General features: G+C 40.8%; 1 protein-coding gene across 4 annotated transcripts in view; it reads right to left on the bottom strand.

Moving 5' to 3' along the window:
* The window catches only part of LOC125913994 (sodium/glucose cotransporter 1-like), a 57,720-nt gene extending 36,299 nt beyond the window's left edge, over window positions 1-21,421 (bottom strand). The window contains exons 1-5 of one of the 4 annotated variants that reach the window (XM_049619089.1): window positions 21,144-21,421; window positions 16,811-16,882; window positions 12,014-12,118; window positions 10,679-10,738; window positions 1,631-1,735 (exon numbers count right to left, since the gene is read on the bottom strand). In XM_049619089.1, coding sequence (XP_049475046.1) covers window positions 1,631-1,735; window positions 10,679-10,738; window positions 12,014-12,118; window positions 16,811-16,882; window positions 21,144-21,266 — 465 coding nt within the window. In that variant the 5' untranslated portion in view covers window positions 21,267-21,421. The remainder of the gene's footprint in view (window positions 1-1,630; window positions 1,736-10,678; window positions 10,739-12,013; window positions 12,119-16,810; window positions 16,883-21,143) is intronic. The other 3 variants (XM_049619085.1, XM_049619088.1, XM_049619086.1) reach the window with 3 other exon arrangements.
* Window positions 21,422-22,369: the final 948 nt, after the last annotated feature.

The raw sequence follows: 22,369 nt of genomic DNA, 5'->3' as shown, positions 1-22,369 counted from the left end.
AACTTAGCCTATTCCTCTCTAGACCCTTAGAACAGGGAACATGCTCAGAGAGTGAGCTGTTCTTATAGTTCTGCCATTGGAAGAGGCAAAGGGGACAGCTCAACAGGGGCTGGTAAGTTTTTTCTCTAAAAGGCCAGATAATAAATACTGTAGGCTTTGCAGGCCACATACTGCCACTGCTTTCCACAACCATTTAAAACTATAAAAAGCCATTCTCAGCTCAAGGACTGTACAAAGCAGAACATCAGGTTGATTGGCCTGCAGGCTGGATTTGTTGATCCCTGGTTTGGCTGGCACTGATTTTAAAGCATCTGCATATCATTTAACTGGCTAATCTCTTGCCTAGTTATTCTGGTCTCCAAAGTAGGGATGCAATGGGCAGAGATCCTCCCTTTATTCATCTATCCATTTATTCACCAAATGTTTACTGTGCACCAGCATAGCAGATACTCGACAGGGTTCAGAAGACACGGGGCTACTAAAACTCAGTTGCTGCCCCCAAGAAGCTTATATTTAGTGACAGAAACTAAATAGGCAATTTCTATGTAGTGTGATAGGTGATACTCACATTGTATATCTGTATGGATGCGTGCATGTATTTATTTATTTATTTATAGTTTTTATTATAGAGACAGTATGAATGGGGGAATGGGGCAGAGGAAGAGAGAGAAAGGATCTTAAGCAGGCTCCACCCTCAGTATACAGCTCGATCACATGACCCTGGGATCATGACCTGAGCCAAAATTAAGAGTTGGACACTCAACCAACTGAGCCACTCAGACGCCCCTCATTCAGTCAGTTAAACACACACACACACACACACACACACACACACACACACACATTTATCAAGTGCCTTAGGTGCCAATAATTTTCTCAGCACAGTGGGTAATGCAGTGAACAAGCCAGGCAAGGCTCTCGGCCTCAACAAGCTTGCACTGAAGTGGAGAAGGCAGATAATCAGAAAGGTAACAGATAAATTATTCTCACATGGTAACAAGTATTACAAAAAACCCCCACCAAAACATAACAATGAAATAGAGATTGACTAGGTACACCCATGGAAGGCTTCTTCAAGGAGGTGATATTTGAAAATTTTTTTTGAGGGGGGGTACATTCTAGACACAGTGTGAAACAAATGTCAGGGGCTTTCAGTGGGAATAAGATTGGCAGGTTTGAGAAACATAAGGCAGGCAGTGGGGCCAGAGCCTGGTGAGAACAGGGGAGGAGACCAGGAGACAAGGCTGGAGAGGCAGGGACTAGAACAGAACATCCTCACAGATCATAACAAGGGGCTTAGGTTTTCTTGAAAGGGTGGTGGAAATTCCTGGATTGTTTTAAGCAGAGGAGTGACATCACTTAATGACATGACATAGATTAAGGCCAAGGTTCTCTAGAAACGCAGAGGGACCTGTAACTGAGGCTTGGGAGACAAATAAGATGCCCCTGCCTTTATTTTTTGCAAAGTATTACTAAGCTATTTTTTTTCTCTGCTCTAGCTTAGACAGAAGAAAACGTAAGTAACTTATGGGGCCACAGAGTGAACTGCTGACACCAATCTAGCACCATCCTACCTACTGAATTTTTGTTGTTTTGTTTTGTTTCTTGGGCTGGCTTTTATACAACTCACCGAGATCTTATTGAAGATGTAGAGGAATAAGTACAGAATAGCAAGGAGGAACTGGATCCGGAAGCCACCAAACCTCTTCCTCAAATATTCTGGCATTGTCATCACCTGTACAAGCAATAAGAGAAGTCACCACCAGACAGAGTGCCAGAAGAGGCAGACCCACAGGGATGCGCCTTGATCACAATGTGCTGGTCATCATAGAGACACAGCTGATGGTGGGGTGGGGGGGGCCCAGGGATAGAAGTTGCAGCAGGGTCACCCACTCTGGCTTTGGATTCCATGCCACCTGTTAAGATGGGGGAAATAAGAAAGGAGAAGCAATAGTATTGTCTTCAAGAAGCAATCTCCTGAAAGTAGGAGGAAATCTAGCCATTTGAAGATGTCTCATGATGACAAATCACTTTCATGAAATAATCCTAGAGCAAATTCAAATACCTTATCACATACTACAAATATAACAAGTACTCAGGAGAGACAGAATTTGGGGCGCCTGGGTGCTCAGTCGGTTAAGCAACCAACTTCGGCTCATGTCAGGATCTCACGGTTTGTGAGTTCGAGCCCCGCGTCGGCTCTGTGTTGACAGCTCAGAGCCTGGATCCTGCTTCGGATTCTGTGTCTCCTTCTCTCTCTGCTCTTTCCCCACTCATGCTCTGTCTCTCTCTCTCTCTCCTTCAAAAAGAAATAAAAACATTAAAAAAAATTTTAAGGAGAGACAGAATTTGACTCAACAGCTCTCCAACCTGGTCATCTGTGCCCATGTGCTCTCATGTGTGTGCTGTTTGCCCCAAACAATCCTGTTCATTTCGATTTCCATGGTCTCAGGCTGCGTGCACCCCACGACAGGGATGCACGCATGCACAAGATGTCTCTTTGTTCATTAGATGCTTGGACCCAAGTGCAGTGCCAGGCTCACAGTAGGTGAATAAATGTTTGTTAAATGTATACTGTCCCACTTCTATCCCAAGTATCCTCATATGGGCTGCTGTCACAGAGTGTAACAGAATGGCTTAAGCAACAGAAATATTATTATCTCTCAGTTCTGAAGGCTAGAAGTTCAAGGTGTCAGCAGGCTTGGTTCCTTCTAGGGGCCGTGAGGGAAGGATCTGTCCAGGCCTCTCTCCTTGGCTTGTTGATGGCTGTCATCTCCCTGTGTCTTCCTATTCTCTTTCCTTTGTACATGTCTGTGTCCAAATTTCCCCTTCTTATAAAGTCATACTGGATTAGGGCCCACCCTAATCATTTCATTTTATTACTTTGAAGATCTTATTCCAAAATACAGTCATAATCTGAGGTAATTTCCTTGGGATTATGGCTTCACCATTGCAGATGCTAGACAACATGGCAAATAAGCCTTTCACATTTTTAATGCCGCTCTACAAATATTTACAAATTTTAACAGTTTTATAAGGCATAATTTATGCACATAAAACTCTCCCATTTTAAATGTAAAGTTTGATGAGTTTGGGAAAATGTACACAATTATACAATCACTACCATATTAAAAATATTAATCATTCTCTTCTTAAGATGGATTTTATTTATCTATTTATTTATTATGGGGGGAGGGAGGGGGAGGGAGGGGCAGAGAGACAGAATCCCAAGCAGTTTCCATGCTCAGTGTGGAGCCTGACACGACACTTGATCCCACCACCATAAGATCATGACCTGAGCTGAAATCAAGAGTTGGATGATTAACCCACTGCTCCCCCCAGGTGCCTCACAAAATATTAATCATTCATAATGCCCTCCATAAACCCCCTAGGGTTTGCAGTTAAGGCCTTCAACCCACCCTTGGTCCTAGCTGTCCCCACGGATTTGCTTTTCTAGAATTTTAAATAAATAGAATCATTTACTATGTACTTTTTAATGTCCTGCTTCTTTCACTGGCCTCATGTTCTTGGTTGAGATTCAACCACATTGTTGCATGATCCCTCTTTCATGCTGAGTAGTATACCACATCACATGTTGTTTTTCTACTCTCTTACTGTAATTTAGATTATTTCTAGATTTGGCTATTAGGAACACAATTGCTATGAAGCTTCATGTACAAATTTGTGTGTATACAAATGTTTTCATCTCTCTGGGGTTGGTAAAGATCTATGTCCAGGGAAATACTACTGACTGGGTGGTCAGGTTTAATTTGTGAACAAACTGCCAAAGTGTCACGGCCATGTGATTCTGTATTCCCTCAAGAAATGTATGAATCCCATTTGCCCCACACCCTCTCCAGCTCTTCTCCTCTTAGTCATTCTGGAACAGTGGTATCTTAAGTAGCATTTTCCTACTATAAAAAAAAAAATATCTTTCAAAGAGTTAAAGGTTATGGGGCACCTGGGTGGCTCAGTTAGTTAAGCATCCAACTCTTTTTTTTTTTTAATGTTTATTTCTGAGACAGAGCATGAGTGGGGAGGGGCTGAGAGAGAGGCAGACACAGAATCCGAAGCAGGCTCCAGGCTCCGAGCTGTCAGCACAGAGCCTGACGTTGGGCTCGAACCCACAAACCGTGAGATCATGACCTAAGCCGAAGTCGGTCGCTCAACCGACTGAGCCACCCAGGCGCCCCAACATCCGACTCCTGATCTCGGCTCAGGTCATGATCTTGCAGTTTGTGAGACTGAGCCCCATGTCGGGCTGCAAGTTGACAGCGCATAAGTTGCTTGGGACTCTCTCTCTCCCTCTGCCTCTTCCCTGCTCAGGTGCACTCTCTCCCTCTCTCAAAATAAATAAATAAACTTAAAAAAAATAAAATTTTAGGGGTGCCTTGGTGGCTCAGTTGGTTAAGTGTCCAGCTCTTGACTTTGGCTCATGTCATGATCTCATGGTTTGTGAGTTTGAGTCCCACATCGGGCTCTGTTCTGGAAACAGAGCCTGCTTGGGATTCTTTCTTCCCCTCCCCCCCAACTTGTGCTCTGTTTCTCTCTCTCTCAAAATAAAAAATTTTTAAATGTTTATTTATTTTGAGACAGAGAGAGAGAAAGAGAGAGAGAGAGAGACTGAGTGCGAGTGGGGGAGGGGCAGAGAGAGGGAGACACGGAATCTGAACCAGGCTCCAGGCTCTGATCTGTCAGCACAGACAGAGCCCGACGTGGGGCTTGAACTCACGAACTGCAAGATCATGACCTGAGCTGAAGTATGACACTTAACCAACTGAGCCACCCAGGTGCCCCTAAAAATAAATAAATAAACTTAAAAACAAAAATTTTATTTTGAAGTCCCATATATCAATTTCCTCCTTTATGGTTTTAGGTTTTTTTGTGTTCTGGTTGAGAAATCTTTCCCTACTTAATCACTTTATTCTTCTTTATTTTGTTTTGCAATAAGGTTTTTTTAAATTAGCTTTAGGTGTACAAATAATTATTTGATATTTGTATATATTTCATCTACATTTTTGAAGAGTACTTTTGCTGGATATGGAATTCGTGGTTGACATATTTTTATTCCTTTCAGTATTTACATATGTCATCCTAATGTTTTCTGGCTTCCATTGTATCTGATCAGAAGTCATCCATTACCTGTATCATTTCCTCCCTGCATATAATGTATTTTCTTTTAGTTCTTTCAAAATGTCCTCTTTATCTTTACTTTTAGCAGTTTGACTATGATGTTAACCTAGGTGTAGCTTTGTGTTCATTGGTGTTTGTTAAGCTTTTTGCATGGAAAATTAACATTTTTCACCACACTTGGGATACTTTCTTATTATTTCTTCAAAAAATTTTTTTCTGCCTCTTTCTTGCTCTCCTTTCTGGGATACCAATTACATGTACGTTGGACTACTTGATATTGTATCACAGGTCTCTGAGGCTTTGCTCCTTTTTCTTCAAATTTTTTTCCCTTCTGTTCTTTCTCTTGGGTAATTCTTATTGAATTCACTGATTCTCTCTTTTGTCATTTTTTTGGTGCTGTTGAGTTCCTCCTATGTATTTTTCATTTCAGCTAGTGTGCTTTTTAACTTTAGAATTTCCATTTGGTTCTCTTCTATAGTTTCAGTTTCTCTGTTGAGAGGCTGTATTTGTTCATTCATTAGTATCACATTTTCCTTTATTTCTTTGAACATATTTATAATAGTAGGTTCAAAGCCTTTTTTTGTTAAATCAACATCCGGGCCTGCTCATTTATTTACTGCTTTTTCTTCTGGAGTGTGGGTCACATTTATATTGCAATTTCTTTGTGTGTCTAATAATTCCTGGTTGCAGACTGGCCATCATAGATCATATGATGTAGCATTCCACAATCTGCTTTGTTCTTCTGAAGATTGCTGTTTCTTGTTGTTGTTGTTGTTGTTGTTGTTGTTGTTGTTTTGTAGGCAATTAACTTACCTGGACTCAAACTGCAACATCTTTCATGTCATCCCACCTCCCACTCCTACATTGAAGTTTATAGTTGCTGATGTCTATGATTGTTTTTTCAGCTTCTAGCTGCTGCTAATTTAGCCTGGTCCTATGGAGGTTTTCTTTGCACTTGAGTAGTCTCACAGTCAGTCAAGGTTTCATGCAGAATTTATGCCAAGTTTATAAACTTTGATTTATACTCAAAGTTAATTCCCTCTTTGTCTCCCTTGTTTTTGGTGCTCCCACAAAAGTTTCCTGTTGCTTTGTTAGCCCCCTGTTCTCTCCTCTGTTATGGGTAAGACTTGTTCTCCACTGCCTACATTGTGTGGGTTGGGGAATGTACTCAGTCCTAGGCACTGTAAAGTCACAGATCTCACACGTATAGCTCTGTCTCTGTAAGACAGAGCTCCCTTTGGTTTCTGTCTTTTTTTTTTTTTTTTTTTTTTTTGGCTCCCTGGGTTCTCATGCATGCATCTGTACTTTGGTGGTCAGCCAGGGATCTGAGCTTTTTCTATCTTACTTTAAAATCCCCCTCTACCTCAAGGACATAAAGATATTCTATACTTCCTTATAAAAATTCAAAATCTTTTGCCTTTCCTATTTAAGTCTTTAATCAATCTAAAATTATTTTTGTGTATAATAGGGATCCAATTTAATTTTTTTCATATGATAATCAATTGACCCTCCTTTACTCAGTGATCTGCAGTGCCATTGATGTCATAAACCAAGTCCATGTATATGAGCGTTCCTTAGTTATTTCTCTTTTACACTTGTCAGTGTTTTAATTCTTGTGTCAATACCATACTGTCTTAATTACTATAGCTTTATAGTAAGTCTTGATATTTGAGGGCAAATCTTTATTATTTTTCGTTGATAGGAGTATCTTTGCTACTTTTATGCTTTTTTACATACATTTTCTTTTTTCCAGCTTTATGGATATATAATAACATACAACATTGTGTAAGTTTAAGGTGTACAACACAATTTGATAAACATATACTTGCAAAATGATTATCACAGTAAGTGATATCTATATACATATACTTGCAAAGTGATTATCACAGTAAATATCTCCATCACCTCATATAATTACCTTTTTTTTTAATGGTGAGAACTTTTGAGATTTACTCTCTTACAACTTCTAAGCATATAACACAGTATTGTTAATGATAGTTACCACACTACTTAAAAAAAATCCTTGTAGCCATTCTGTGCCTTTTGATTGGAGAATTTAATTCCTTTATATTTAAAGTAATTATTGAAAGATAAGGACTTAAATGCTATCTTACTCATTGTTTTCTGGCAGTTTTGTAGTTCCCTTGTTATTTTCTTCCTCATGCTGTCTTCCTTTGCAAATTGATGATTTTCCATGGAAGTATGCTTTCATTTCCTCCTATTTATCTTTTGTGTATCTACTGTAACTTTTTGCTTTTTTGTTACCATGGGGTTTACATAAAATGTCTCATAGATGTAATAGTCTATTTCAAGGTGATAAATTTGATCACATACAAAAACTGTACCTTTTACTCCCCACCTCAACATTTTATGTTTTGATGTTATAATTTCTTTTTATATTATGTATCCATTAACAAATAATTATAGCTATATTTTAATATTTTTATTTTTTTATTATTTTTAAATATTTATTTTGAGAGAGATACAGAGAGCGTGAGCAGAGGAGGGACAGAGAGAGAGACACAGAATCCGAAGCACGTTCCAGGCTCTGAGCTGTCAGCACAGAGCCTGACATGGGGCTCCAACCCACAAACTGCAAGGTCATTCCCTGAGCCAAAGTTGGACACTTAATGTTCTGAGCCACCCAGGCACACCTAATTATTTTTATTTTTTAATATGTATTTAGTTGAGAGAGAGAGCAAGCAAGTGGGGGAAAGGCAGAGGGAGAGGGAATCTTAAACAGGCTCTATGCCCAGCAAAGAGCCTGATGTGGGTCTCAGTCTCACGACTGTGAGATCATGACCTGAGCCAAAATCAAGAGTCAGATGCTTAACCAACTGAGCTATCCAGGTGCCCCTCTCCTTCATTTCTAAAGGATAACTTTACCAGGTAAAGTATACTTGGTTGGCAGGGTTTTTTTCCATTACTTTAAATATATCATCCCACTCTTTCTTGGCCTGCAAGGCTTCTGCTAAGAAATCTGCAGATATCATTATGGAGGTTCCCATGTATGTGAAGACTTTTCTCTTGTTTAAAAAATTTTCCCTTTGATTTTAGACACTTTCATTACAAGAAAAAGAATATAGTTTTAGGTTGAAATTTGGTGGGGGGACCCATAGGCTTTATGATCTTGGATATCCAAATCTCTTCCCAGATTTGGGAAGTTCTCAGCCATTATTTCTTAAAATAAGCTTTCTGTCCCTTTCTCCCTCTCTTGTCTCTCTGGGAGCCCCTGATGTGTATATTGCTTTTCTTAGTGGTATCCCATAGTCTCATAGACTTTCTTAACTTTTTCATTGTCCCCCTTGAGTGAATTATTTCAAATGACCCGTCTTCTACTTCACAGATTCTTCTGCTGGATCCAGCCTGCTATTTATGTGATCTATTGCACTTTTCATTTCATTCATTGTATTCTCCAGCCCCAGAATTTGTTTGATTATTTTCATGATCTCTCTCTGCTAAACTTCTCATTTCCTCCATGTATTGTTTTCCTTATTTTATTGAATTGTCTTTCTGTATTTTCTTGTACCTCACCAAGCTTCTTTCAAACAACTATTTTGCATTCTTTATCAAACAAATCTCAGATCTCCATTTCTTTGGCATTGGTTACTAGAAAACTGTACTCCTCTGGTGGTGCCATGTTTCATTGATTTTTCATGTTCCTCAAAAAAAATTTTTTTTAGGTAGGTTCCATGCCCAGTGTGGAGCCCAATGTGGGGCTTGAACCCATGGCCCTGAGATCAAGACCTGAGCTGAGATCAAGACTTGTACACTTAACTGACTAAACCACCCAGATGGCCCCATGTTTCTCAAATTTTGTATTACTGTCTTTGAGGAAGCAGTCACCTCCACATCTTTACTGACTGGCTTTAGGAGAGAAATACCTTCTCTAAGCTCTGCTAGGAATTCCAAGGCTTTCTCAGACTTTTTCTATGGATATACCTGCTCCACATTTCTTGTTCCTTTTTGGGGGGAATCCTTTTTAAGATTATATGTCTTCTCTTGATCCTGCAAAGCCAGGCCAAGTTCTGACAGCCTCCCTTTGCTTGCTTTCCCTAGGGCAATGCTGAATGCTCAAGTTAGTGTGCTTTCCTCAATCCCACAGAGTCAGTATGGCTTTCTGTGAATGCTCACTAACTTTCTAGAAAAAACACTTGCTCTTGCCACCATCAGGGATGCAGAAAGAGAGCTGGCCAGAGGGTGGAGGTGCATGTGGGTGAGGTGTGTGGCATGCTGGGGTGCCCTTGGGCCAATTGAGGGGATCTATAGGTGAGGAGACCCCAGCGGCTCACTGGCAGGCTTCCTGATAAGTCTGCAAAGTAATTAGTAGGATTCATGTTCCTCTGATCATGGCTGAGAGCCATGGCTGCTGTTCTCTCAGCCACTCCCCAGCCTCCTAGATGTGCGGCACACCTCCATATTCTGGATGGGATGAGAAACAAGTGGGTCCTCTTGGCAGACTTCTGCACAACTAGATTGCTGAGCAATTACTCCCATACTCTCAATTTCCCCTGTGGGAGAAATTTCAGGCTGAGAAGGTCTCTCCTGGCACTTAGCTGTGCCACCTTGGGGAAGGGGTGGGACATAGGTACACTGAAACTCTTCCTCTCACTCTCTTCATTACATCCAGTCTTCGATTTTCTTTTTTCCAACAGTGTGCTAGAACTTCTCTAGTGGAATTCTGGTCTTCCACAAAGGCCCTCTTATCTGTGGGTGATTACTGAATTGGTGTTCTTTGAGGGAAGATGGCAGAAAGCTCTTATTCCACCATGTTGATGATGTTATTCCACATATCTTCACAGATGTGCAGGCCAGATGGTCTCTGTTCTCTCTCAGCTGGTCACTGACATGTATTTATCCCCTTATCTCCTACATACATTTTATTATAAATTTTTTTAAGTTTATTTATTTATTTTTGAGAGAGAGAGAGAGAAAGCATGAGCATGAAGAGAGGAGAGGCAGAGAGAGAAGGAGAGAGGAAGAGAGAGGGAATTCCAAACAAGCTCTGCAATATCAGCATGGAGTCCAACATGGGGCTTAAATTCATGAACCATGAGATCATGACCTGAGCTGAAATCAAGAGTTGGACACTTAACCAACTAAACCACCCAGCTGTCCCCTACATACATTTTAGAATCAGCATGTCAAGTTTCTAAAAAAATTCTGTTTGGAATCTCATTCCCAGCACAGACTAATTTGGAGAGAACTAACATTTTTAGGATATTGTCTTCTAGTAATTAACATAGTTGTTCGTTTCATTTATTTAGGTCTTATTTTTAGATAAAGTTTTCAAACGTTTTCTGTAAAAGCCCTTAAAAGTGAACCCTTGAATAAGGTCCAGAGGGAAACAGCAGGCAATTACCAGCATCTGTGTACCCAAGGCCGAGTGATGTTATTTCAGGCATTTCTCAGGGTTTAGGGAAGTCAGTAAAATGATCAAAAGACTGAGAAGTTTAACTTGCCTCCAGGATATGTTTATGTACACATGAAACATTTGTAAGAAAAAATACTATAGAGAACAGAGTAACTGATAATGGCTACTCACTCCAGCCTTAATGTAAATAGGAGAAAATATCCAACCAAGAACACACAGCAGAAACGGAGCCTGAAACCAAGAAAGAGAATTACATTAGGGTTCCATCTAGGGCAAGCTCTTAAATGAGATGCAAGCTCAGTGACTTCTGTTTTGAGTCTAACAAATGTATCAGTACTGGGGAACCTTATAAACAACAGCCCAAGCACGCACCTTCTAGTACAATAAACTACTTACAGGCACTTGATCTTTGCCTATGAAAGAGTGCCTTCTTAATTTGGTGGGGGGGGGGGGGAGGGGGAGGTTTAACTGAGCCAGTTTTCAAGGTATTTATTTTTACTATTGTTTGTCTACTTCCAGAGAGGAACAAAGGTGGCTTATATATAGAAGATAGTTAAAAAAAAAAAAAAAAAGAAGTATCAGAAACCATTCAGAGAAATGAGGGAGAAACTCTACCAAAATTTCATACAAGTTATTGAAAATAAGGAATAAATTTGGCTCTGGCTTTCTTACAAAGAAGGGGTAAGGTAAGTTGAATTTATAAAGAAGATGCTAGTAAATTCTGAGAAGTAAATGGTGGTAAAGGCCAGGGCTTTTTGCTAGGTTTGAAATTGACTCTGCTAGAAGTGTCGTTTATTTTTGTAGTCTATAAGGAGAAAGATTAGACTCAGAAAGTAGGGAGCTTTCTGATTTACCCAGAAAAGTCAGATGGTTTATACAGAAATAAGTTAATAAGCCCAAGACTTATAAATTCACTTATATTTAGGCGAACAAATTCTATGTTCTACAACTAATATATCCCACAGATTAAATAAATAATCCATTTAATAGGTTTTATGGTTCAAACCTGGTATTCTTAGGAGGTCATTTAGGAATTTTGTAGTAATTAGTTGAATATCCTGAAGAGCACAGTTGAGCCCATTCTCAATACATACTTCAAATATACACATGCATATACATACACACATACATGTACATATAGACACATATACACATATATATCTGTATGTATATCTACACATAAACATGTATGTACACATATATTTAAATGTTAATATGGTCTTTTCTCTTTTTCCTCCCTGGATGGTCTCCTAAAAGTTCTTTGTTCATTGTATTCCTATAGCCCTTGGGATGTAAACATTCTCTGTCTCTTCATTAACTTCATTAACTAAGAAGAATGAAAACTAGCACAATCATTTTGAAAATCAAAGACTTGGTTCTTTTCTTCTGTGACTTCTAAGAGGTCTTCAATATTTACCAGAGGTAGAAAGCAAGTTTTTATATTTAGGAGTTTTATTTGGACAATAATAAAGAGGGAGGTTAGTTGCTGCACAAGGTATTACTTACATTCCATTCAAAGGCCCCAATAGCAATCCCTGAAGTCGCTCCTATTCCAGCCAGGCCCATGAAGTGGCCACTGCCAATACTGGAGGCAAAAAGAGAAGCACCTATCTGAAAATCAAAAGGTGATTACCTAGCAGAACTATCAGTCCAACTCCAAGAATTCATTTTCACAAATGTAAACTGAATTTTCCATTTTCTCAAAGGGGATTATTCCCTGGGCAGAATTCCCATTTATGTTTCTTCTACACAAACACCCTACCTACAAATTAGAAGCCAAGTGAGAAGAGAGAACATGAAAAAAGAATGGCCATTCTTACATTGCCACATTTCACATGCTCCACCCACTTACTTGCAATTCCCTAATGCAGAAATATTAGCAGAGTGCAATTTCATCATTGTCTAAATAATTTAAAAATATCAATAATCTAACTGGTTGTAAGTGATTGGTTAAAATACTAAGGTGCATGAATATGATGAAATATAATGTAGCATACAGAAAGAATAAAGGAGCTTTTCATTAAACAATAAGGTAAGCAGTATGTATGATATAATCTCATTAAAATTTTATATGTGCATCTTACACTTGCACAGATATATGCTTATATATGCATGGGAACGGTTCTGGTTATATATATATATATATATATATATATATATATATAACAAAATATTTCTGGAGTTATGGTTATAGAGATGGAATGAGGAGAAAATTTCAAGTTCTATACTTAGACTATAACTTTTGGGCTTTTTACAATCAACATCTGTTACTTTCAAAAGAAAAAATTCCTAGAGGTATTTAAATGAGCAAAATCCCTCCTAAACCAATAACAGCTTTTTAATTGAGTAGAGATAGCCACTCCATTCAAAACAAAAATCCAACTATGATGCCTTTGACATGAGATAGATTTTAAACTAAATTATCAAGAGAGGTTGAAAATAATGAAGCCTTTTAGGTAAAAACAAACACCTCATCACTGACAATATTGACATAGGATAAAGTAGTATTCAAGATCAAAAGCATTAGGGGCCCCTGGGGGCTCAGTCAGTTAGGCATCCACTCTTGATTTTGGCTCAGATTCATGGGTTCAAGCCCCACATCAGGCTCTGTGCTGGCGGTGCAGTCTGCTTGGGATTCTCTCTCTCTCTCTCTCTCTCTCTCTACCTCTTCTCGTAAATAAACATAATAATAAAAAATTTTTTTAAAGTAACTTTATAGTTACCTTATAGAACTACCTTTTACAAGGTAAAATGCACTAATAAGCCATCGTTGAGAACATACAGATATCAAATACCTTAACAGGGACAATTGTAAGGCAAAAAAGTCTTAGAAGTGGCACATAATAAATACTCAAATAATAGTAGTTATTTTTATTATTAAGAATGTTCACTACATTTACCATAATAGTTAAAAATTATATACAGTCTAATTTGCCCAATAATATGGTATTTAAATGGTGGCATGTCCATATGATATAACACTATGCAACTGTATATAAATATAAAATAAATCTACCTATCTATGTTTATACAGATGTTGGAAGTTGCTAGCATGTTATTAAATTAAAAGATAGCTTTAAAAGGCACCATTTGTTAATTTAATAACTACTAATAAATGTCCATTGCCAACTATGCCCAGGCACTGTTCTAGGTATTAGGGATACATTAGTGAGTAAACTAGACAAAAATCCCTACTCTCATGAAGCCAACATTCTTTTGGGAAAAAGAGAATAAACAAAATAAATTAGAAGATTATTTTATAGCATGATAGTAATAAATACTATAGAGGAAAAAAAACTGGAGAGGTGGATAGGAAGTACTGGGAAATTGGGTGGTCAGGGTAGACTGTCTGAGAGAAGAAGACCAGAAGAGGTGGGGGCATAAGCCATGGGGATTCTGGGGAGAGTGCTCCAGCCAGAGAAAGCATCAGGGGCAAAGGCCCTGAGGCAGAAACACAGCTGGGTTGTTCAAGGACACTGGCTAGAGATGGGGAACAGGCATCCTGGGAGGCAAGGTCAGAGAGGTAACAAGGTACAGGATATCTGTGCCCTACTACAGGCCACTGTAAGGGTCTGGACTTTCATTTTGGGTGACATAGGCACCCCAACAGGGTTTTAAGCAGAAAAGTGACATGGTCTGACTTGAGTTTTAATAGGCTCTCTTTAGCTGCTCTGTTGAGATTGCATATAGAAGAGCCAAGGTAGAAGGAGGGAGCTCAATAAGCTGTTATACTTAATCCAGGTGAGAGACAATAGCAGCATGGACCTGGAGGCAGAGTTGATGGGAAGTGGTCAGATTTGAAAGATATTTTTTAGATCGAGTCGCAGGATTTCCTAATAGATGGGACGTTGGGTACAAGAGAAACTAAAGCATCTAACAAGCCTCCATGTTTGTTAACCAGAGCAACCAGAAGATGGAGTGTTGCTATTCAGGAGAAAAGAAAGGTGGTGAGAGAAGCAGATTTGCTGAGGGAAGTCCAGGGCTCCCTTTGGGGCTTGTTCAGTTTGAGATACCTGATAGACCTCTCAAGTGCAGTGTCAAACAGTACAGGTGTCATGTGTGAGTCTGGAGTTCACATGAGAGACCTGTGATTTGTTAGCATGTAACTGGTATTCAATGCCATGAGCTAGACGAGTTGCCAAGTATTTGAGTGTGATTGGAGAGAAGCAGTCAGGCGTGGGCCCTGGGGACTTCCAGTGTTAAGAAACGAGGGAGATGGGGAAAACCAGCTGGGGAGACTGACCATGAGCAGCTGGGAAGGCAGCTGGAAAGGAGGAGAGCAAGGCGACAAAACAGGGAGGGAGGGAGGAAGGACTAAGAGCCTCAGAGTTCCACCACTGCCAAGCCAGCTTAGATGAGCACTGAGAACTGGGCACAAGAATAAGCCATGTACAATTTAAAAAAAAAAAAAAAAAGGAGAGAAGGAAAAGTCAGTCACATGGAGGGCCTCAACAAGAGCAGCTGATACCCATCAGGTATCTGCTAATAAGAATATAAAACAAAAAAGATAGCCAGAGTGGCAAAAATCATTCTTTTAGTTTCCTTTACTAATACCAGAAAATATTTTGTTCATGAAGCAATAACCCTAACAATGAAAAGAGAAGCCACAGCAAAGAAATTAATAAATCATAACATACGTAAACATTGGGAGGGCAAAGCATGTTACTGTCTCTTGGAAACCGTTAGAAGTGTCAGTTTTATGAGGTAATATGGGAACGATTGTCATTTCTCTAGGTACAGAAAACATGACTACAGGTCTAAGTGGCTCAGGCAAAAGACTGGGGGTCTCACAGCCCAGGAAGAGGCTGTGTTGCTGGAATCCTCTGCAGAAAAATAAACTAAGGTAGGAGGCCCATTGCAAACATTTTTTTGCTGCATTCAATCTCTTTCTAAAGCAGGTTTACAAAAAAAAAAAAGAAGATTCAAGTATAATTCAGAGAGTTAAATGCCAGGAAAATGCTTTTCCCCAAATCTCCCAGCTAAGAGGCAAAGCCATTTCTGCTAGGTTGTTGGATCCATCAGAGTAAGTGTACTTTCCTTTTCCCTTTGAATAAAGGCAATTTCTCCTTCTGAGACAAGATTTCTCTCTTTGAAGTGCTACCCCAGTGTGAAAAAAAAATCTTTGCCATAAGACTGGTTAACATTTGAGGGCAAAGAATATTAATGAGTAAGGGCCTGCTTCTTATATAATTCTCTAAATGTACCTTACATTCCTGTGCTGGAAATGCATGTACATTTTTACATGTACATGTACATTTTACATGTACATTTTACAGTTAATTTTTTTTAATGTTTGTTTATTTTTGAGAGACAGAGTGTGAGGTGGGAAAGGGCAGACAGACAGGGAGACACAGAATCCAAAGCAGGCTTCAGGCTCCGAGCTGTCAGCACAGAGCCCCACGCAGGGCTTGAATTCATGAGCTATGAGATCACAACCTGAGCTGAAGTTGGACACTTAACTGACTGAGCCACCCAGGCGCCCCTATTTTTACATAATAAGTTATAAAGCAGCACTGGCTCAGGCTTGCCTTGGGTCCTAGGAGGTTGGGCCCTTCTGGTGACCCACATCTTCCTCCTCCCTGGGGCACTCCTACCCACTCTATCCTGGGTACAGGGTCATGGACAGGCAGCTGCCTCTTCTGCTGTGGGGGTTTTGAGGCACTCCTCTTGGATGGAGTCACTTTGAATAATGAATAATACATAAAAGACAAGAAATGGTTTCTACCCTGCCTCCCTCCATCTAGCATCATGCTGTTCCATACCCAAGCTTTGGTATATGCTGTTCCTTCTGCCTGGGATGCCCTCACACTCTACCTGCAAACACCTACTCCACCTCCAAACCCTGCTCAGATAACCCTACCTCTAGAAGACCTTTCCCGTCTTGTACCCCCTCCACCCAGCCAGCCTGAGTTTACCTTTCATCAGTATCTGGCCTGTGCACCTCCCACCAGACTCACTGCTGTCCTGCACTGAAACGTGATGCAATTTGCTGGATACACATATAACTCCCTTTCTAGATTGCGGGCTTCCAGCAGGCAAGACTGTCTATTCCCCACCTGTGTCCTGGAACCTAGAACAATGCTTTGTACATACCAGGCACCTAATAAATGGTTAGTGAATTAAACTGAGTTGAATGAAAACATTTTGGTAAGAAACTACTTACGAGTTAAGCAAACTCTAATGAAATGACTTTCCCAATTTAGCAACTTCAAATTATTTTGGGTATAAGATATCTACATTAAAGTAACAGACAAGTTAACATGTGGCCGCCTAAGCGGATTGCCACATGCAAGCCTTACTCACCGGCCACCATGCTAGATTGCGGCCAGCCAGGAAGAAGTCGTCTACTGTCCCACGACTGCTTGACAGGATAGCCTTAAAAACAAATGAACAATAGAAATACAAGAAACAAACTGCTCCAAAGACACAGATCTCTCAAACGATCACCTTCATTTATCCATAAATCTCTTTAGCAGAGACCCCCCAAATCCATTTTCCCTTTCTTTCTTTTTAGGAATAGAAGCCCCTACTCACTGGGTTACTCTGGCCACCCAGCAGGAGACTACAGTCTCTTCTAGCTCCGATTGTGTGGACATCTCCATTTCTCTACACTTCTGAGAAATTAATATTGCTTTATTTTTTTCCCCAACTAGTTAACCAGTGTCATAGCTTCTAGCAGAGTCTGGGAGATGAGTGGTTAGTGAATGTATGGATCAGTGAGGAATGGCAAACCTGAACAGGCGCCCAGCTTCTTCCAGAACAGCTGTCACTCTGCCATTATTACGGTGTCCTTCCAACACATCCAAGTCCTCTCTACTCAGGCTCCCCAGCTCTGATTCCCAGACTCTGATGTGGCCAAAAGACAATCCTGGGGATTTCCTGGAATGCCTAGGACTGGCATGACCTAAGGATGACAGCTGATTGACAGAAATATGTTTCTGTGGGAAGAGTGAACTTAAAAACTGCCGTCTGAGGGGTGCCTGGGTGGCTCAGTTGGTCAAGCGTCTTGACTCTTGATTTCAGCTCAGGCCATGATCTCACAGTTCCTAGGATTGAGTCCTGCTGGGCATGGAGCCTGCTTGGAATTCTCTCTCTCTCTCTCTCTCTCTCTCTCTGCCCCTCCCCTGCTTTCTCTCTCTCTCTCAAAATAAATAAATAAACATTAAAAAAATCCTGCCATCCGAGGTATTTATATTATAATGCAATTTCCTCACATCATAAAGCCTCAAACCAAAGAAACAACTCTCCAAATCAGACACATTAGGTTAGTCTCACCTCATCTAGTCACTAAATATTTACCAAGGGTCTACTATGTGCAGAGCTGAACTTTTTAAGGAAAGCATCAGCTGGGAAACTTTTAAAAGGACTTAAAAAAATTCATCTGTTCTCAGAATAAAAGCATCCTCGCTTTCCACAAAGAGAGGACCAGACAGTAAGAAAAGCAGATCCTGGGGAGAAGGTGGCTTAAGTGCCTGTCCCTGCCTCTTCCTTCCTCCATGCTCTCTTCTTGGAATAATAACACCACCACAGCAGCCAGGCTGGTGGGGGAAGAAGATACAACCAACTCTTTCTCAAAGATCTCTGGGCTGAGACTGATAAAAAGAGAAAAACAAAAACAAAAACAAAGTGTAAGTTTTTTCCCTTTACCATCCTATAAGAGCCAAGACACTAGCAGCAAAGACTGATTTCTCAGTTCCCTGGGGGACTCAGCAGACAGGAGTTGATGAATGCTTTCAGAAAGAAGTCCCATCTGTGTGAATGTGGGCAATTTGGTTCAGCAAGAAAAGGGTGGTTTAATAACTGGAAGAAAATAAAGCTAGATTCCTCCATTGAATCATACATAAAAATAATTTTCAGATGTTCTAGAGATTTAAATATGAAAAAACTATAAACTATTAGAAGAAAATTTGGGATAATATTTGTACAAATTTGGAATGGGAGAAAACTTTCCTAAGAAAAGCAGGAAATCTAGAAGATGCAAAGGAAAAGAGAGATAGTTGACTTCTTCAAGGTGAACAAAAACTCAAATGACAGAAAGACACCATTAATAGTTTAGACCAGTGGCTCTCAACAGAGATGATTTTTTTCCCCAACCACTCAGGGGATATTTGGCAGTGTCTGGTTACATTTTTGGTTATGAATGGGCAGGCGTCAAGGATACTTCTAAGCATCCTATTATGCACAGGACAGATACCCACAATGAATTATCTGGTCCCAAATATAAGTAGTAAACACTGGTTTGGACAAATGACAGCTTGGGGAAAACAGATGAGCAAGTCAAATGACAAAGAAGTTGATAAAAGCAAACAACACAGATAAAAAATGGCAAATAAAAAGATGCTCAACCTCACTAGGAGTCTAGGAAGTACAAATTAAAGCTACAAAGACATACCACTGTCCACCCATCAGGCTGGCAAAACACACACACACACACACACACACACACACACACACAGTAATGAGCAAGTCTTGGGGGAAAGAGCATGATCATATCCTGCTTGTGAAAAATGTAAATCTCAACAAGCTCTGGAGATTAGCATTTAGTAATATCTACTAAAATTTCAAATAAATGTATACTTCTGACCCAGCACTTCCAATTTTGGGAATCCATGCTACACAGATTAAAAGTACCAACACAACAATACCTGGCATCAAAACCAATACCTGGCAACAATCTAAGTGTAGATTAGTAGGGAAGAGCTGGATAGTATCTATTTGTGGGGACTACTAGGCAGTTAATAACAACATAAGCAGTATCTCTATCCATTGACCTAAAGGATTCTCTCCATATATAGTAAGTGGGGGAAAAGGCAGGCTGCAGAGTAATGTGTATGATACGATCACATCTTCTATAAAGACAAAACACAAAATTCTACGTGTGTCTGCATGTTTGGATAAGCACTGAGAAAGGGGAGGGATACATGACCCATGGTTATCTCAGAGGGATGGGAATGGATGGGGGAAGAATAGTAACTTATTCTTTATTTATGCATCTTTTTGCTCTTACAATGAGCATGTTAATATTTTCCTAATTAAAAACAATGTAAGATTATCCAAAAGAACAAATGGAAAGATAATACAAAGAAGGGAAAAGATCAGAGCATTCTGGATAACTATGTATGTTTTATGGCTCCCAGAACAGAAGGAACAGCAGGTTTCTTTAGGAAATGACCAGATGGCTTACCAGTCCTCTGACCTTGGCCAGACTTAGGCCCCAACTGAGTCTGGGACAAAACTGGGTGGGGGCTTCCCAATTCAATGAGAGCACTAGAAGAAGGATCCAAAAATAAGTACTCATTACTCAGAGACCCTGTGTCTTTGGGTACTTAGAAGGATGTTTCTCATAACTGAGGCCAATTAAAAAAAAATCCTCAGTTTGAATGATTTGGATAAACACCCCAGATTTCTCCTTTATGTTTGGAATAAAGAGCCTATATTTTCTCTTCTGGTACAAAATTCTCTTAATAGGATGGAGACCATGTCTCCATTACTCTATCTGCTTACTAGCAGCATAGTGACTTAGTGTAAGCCCTCAAAAAGAGTGTCCAGTGATCGTATTTTGAAAGGCACAGTAAGATTCTGCACAGTTGATCCTGCTCGTAACCTGGTGAAGTGTCCCAAAGTAAAGGTCACATGGGCATGAAAGCTTCAGCTGGGTGGGGGCCACCCAGAATGAAAACTCTCCCATTGGTTTAGTGAATGGTGGCAGTCACCAGATACTCCTGCTTGGTGAAGCAGGCCAGGCAGAGGCTTCTGATGGTTAACAACTTATCGGAGGGGTGACACCATGACACCAACCAAAGCTGTCATACCCATCTGATCTTTCGCTGGAATGCAGGCCTGTCCCAGGGTAGCATGGTTAAAAGACACCTTTTTGAGTGCTTACGTACTAAGCTCTAGTGGGCAGATGGCAATAAAGGAGACATGGTCTCCACCCTCTTAAAAGAAGCTTGTACGAAGAAATAAGCTTTTTATTCAGATTTAAAGGGAACACTTAGAGCCCTAAGTTACTAGTGACCTTTGAGATTTTGCTAGCAAGGCAAAGGGATTAAGATCATGAGTCAGATCAGACAGCTCTAGGTTCAAATCTGGACCCAATCTTTCCCTGGTTACTTAAATTCTTTGAGCCTCAGTTTCCTCATCTGGGGAATTAGTGGGAATGACAGTATGTTATTCACAGCAGGGTTGTGAGGACATGAACTTGAAGCACTCACAGCAGACCTGTCACTTAAAGGCCTAATCAGAGATAGCCGTCACTATTATCACCATCATCATCATGATCTTAATAGCGCCTGCTTATCAAACACCTCTCAGGTTCCAGGCAGCGATCACGGGGGAGGGATTTGAGCCTGCTCATTTATTTGGGTGGTGGTGGGGGGGTGGGGGACACGTGAGATTAATCAATATGGCTCCATTACTGAGGATTTGCATTTATTTACCTTTGGCTGGAGGGTAGGAAGTAGGTAGGCACAGGGAGAGTGAAGAGGTCTCCACCGGCCAACAAGGGCTGTGCATAGGCTGGGGCAGGATACTGGGGCGGGATGCAAGGTCGGGGACCAGGTGACTGGCAGGGAGGGGGTCAAACCCAGCCTGGGGTCCAGGGCCCCGCCTTCCCCTCCGGGCCCCGACGACGTACCCACAGCCCGATGCCCAGGACCAACAGGAAGTACAAAACCATCACCAGGATGTCTAGGGCGCTAGTGACGCCGAAGCCCAAAGCATTCCAGCTAGAGATGTCGCCATACCACGAAAAGCTCATGGTGGCGCTTCTGGGCCAGGTGAGTAGTGCGGGCTATCAGAGGAGGCGGCAACGGCTCTCACTTTGGCTTCGGCTGTGGCTCCGCCACCGTAGTGCGTCACGGGAAGGGCCGCGGGGCAGCCTGGGAGTTACCTGCAGGCCTCGCGGCCCAGCGCGGCCAAGTCCCCTCCTCCCCCCTCCCCCCACCCTCCCAGGTTGGGGATCCCGGCTTCCTTAGGGGTTGGTCTATTTAGTGAGAAAACGAAAAGCCTTTCCTCACTGCTGTACCAGGTACAACACCTCCCCCCCCCCATTCCCCTGGGTGCGCTGCACTTCCTGGAACTTAGACTTCGAGTTGGGCTGGACTGGGCCAAGCGTGAGTTAACAGGGGCAGGATCAGTCGCTGTGCATCTTTCTGAGCCATCCTTGGGGCCTGCAGCAAAGTGAGAAGCCCGTGATACTGCCATTGTCTTTATTTTTGCGTTAATTTGGATTTAGTAAAACAATTACATTAGGATATTATTTCTCGAGTCCTGACTTTTTCGATGCCCCCTTAAATTCTGCACCAAGGAAAATGCCTCACTCGCCTCACCCTAGTCAGGGTCCTACTTGGGCCAACTGATTTCAGAGGGGCCCCAGCTTTTTGCAATTTGATCTTTCGCTGGTGATGTGAGCATTTTTAGTCTGGGCCAAGCGTTACTCTCCTTGATGTTTCTGCCAAAGATGTTTTTCTGCTAAATTGTACTTTTTGAAATTTTGGTTAATAATACTAACAACAAAAAATACTAGTAACAATAATAATAGCTAACCTAATAGTTCTTGCTAGATTTCCTTCTTTGCACTTTGCACATGTTAACTCATTTGATTTTCACAATAAGCAAGTTGAATTTATGACCACAAGGATGGGGTGCTACTGGGGGGGGTGTTGCTTATACTGGCTGGTGGCCATTTAGAGGTCTATGATCACGGCCTCCTGAGCAGAATTCTGTAATCCTAGTTCAGTGCTGTTCAAAAGAAGTATACTATGAATCACAGATGTTATTTAATTTTTTTTCCAGCTTTATTAAGGTATGATTGACAAATAAAAATTGTGTGTATTTAAGATGTAGGTGATGTTTTGACAA

Source organism: Panthera uncia, assembly GCF_023721935.1.
Source record: "Panthera uncia isolate 11264 chromosome D3 unlocalized genomic scaffold, Puncia_PCG_1.0 HiC_scaffold_8, whole genome shotgun sequence".
NCBI classification, from domain to species: Eukaryota; Metazoa; Chordata; class Mammalia; order Carnivora; family Felidae; genus Panthera; species Panthera uncia.
Note: the sequence above shows the minus strand (reverse complement) of the source record. Positions and strands in the feature narration are given on the sequence as shown.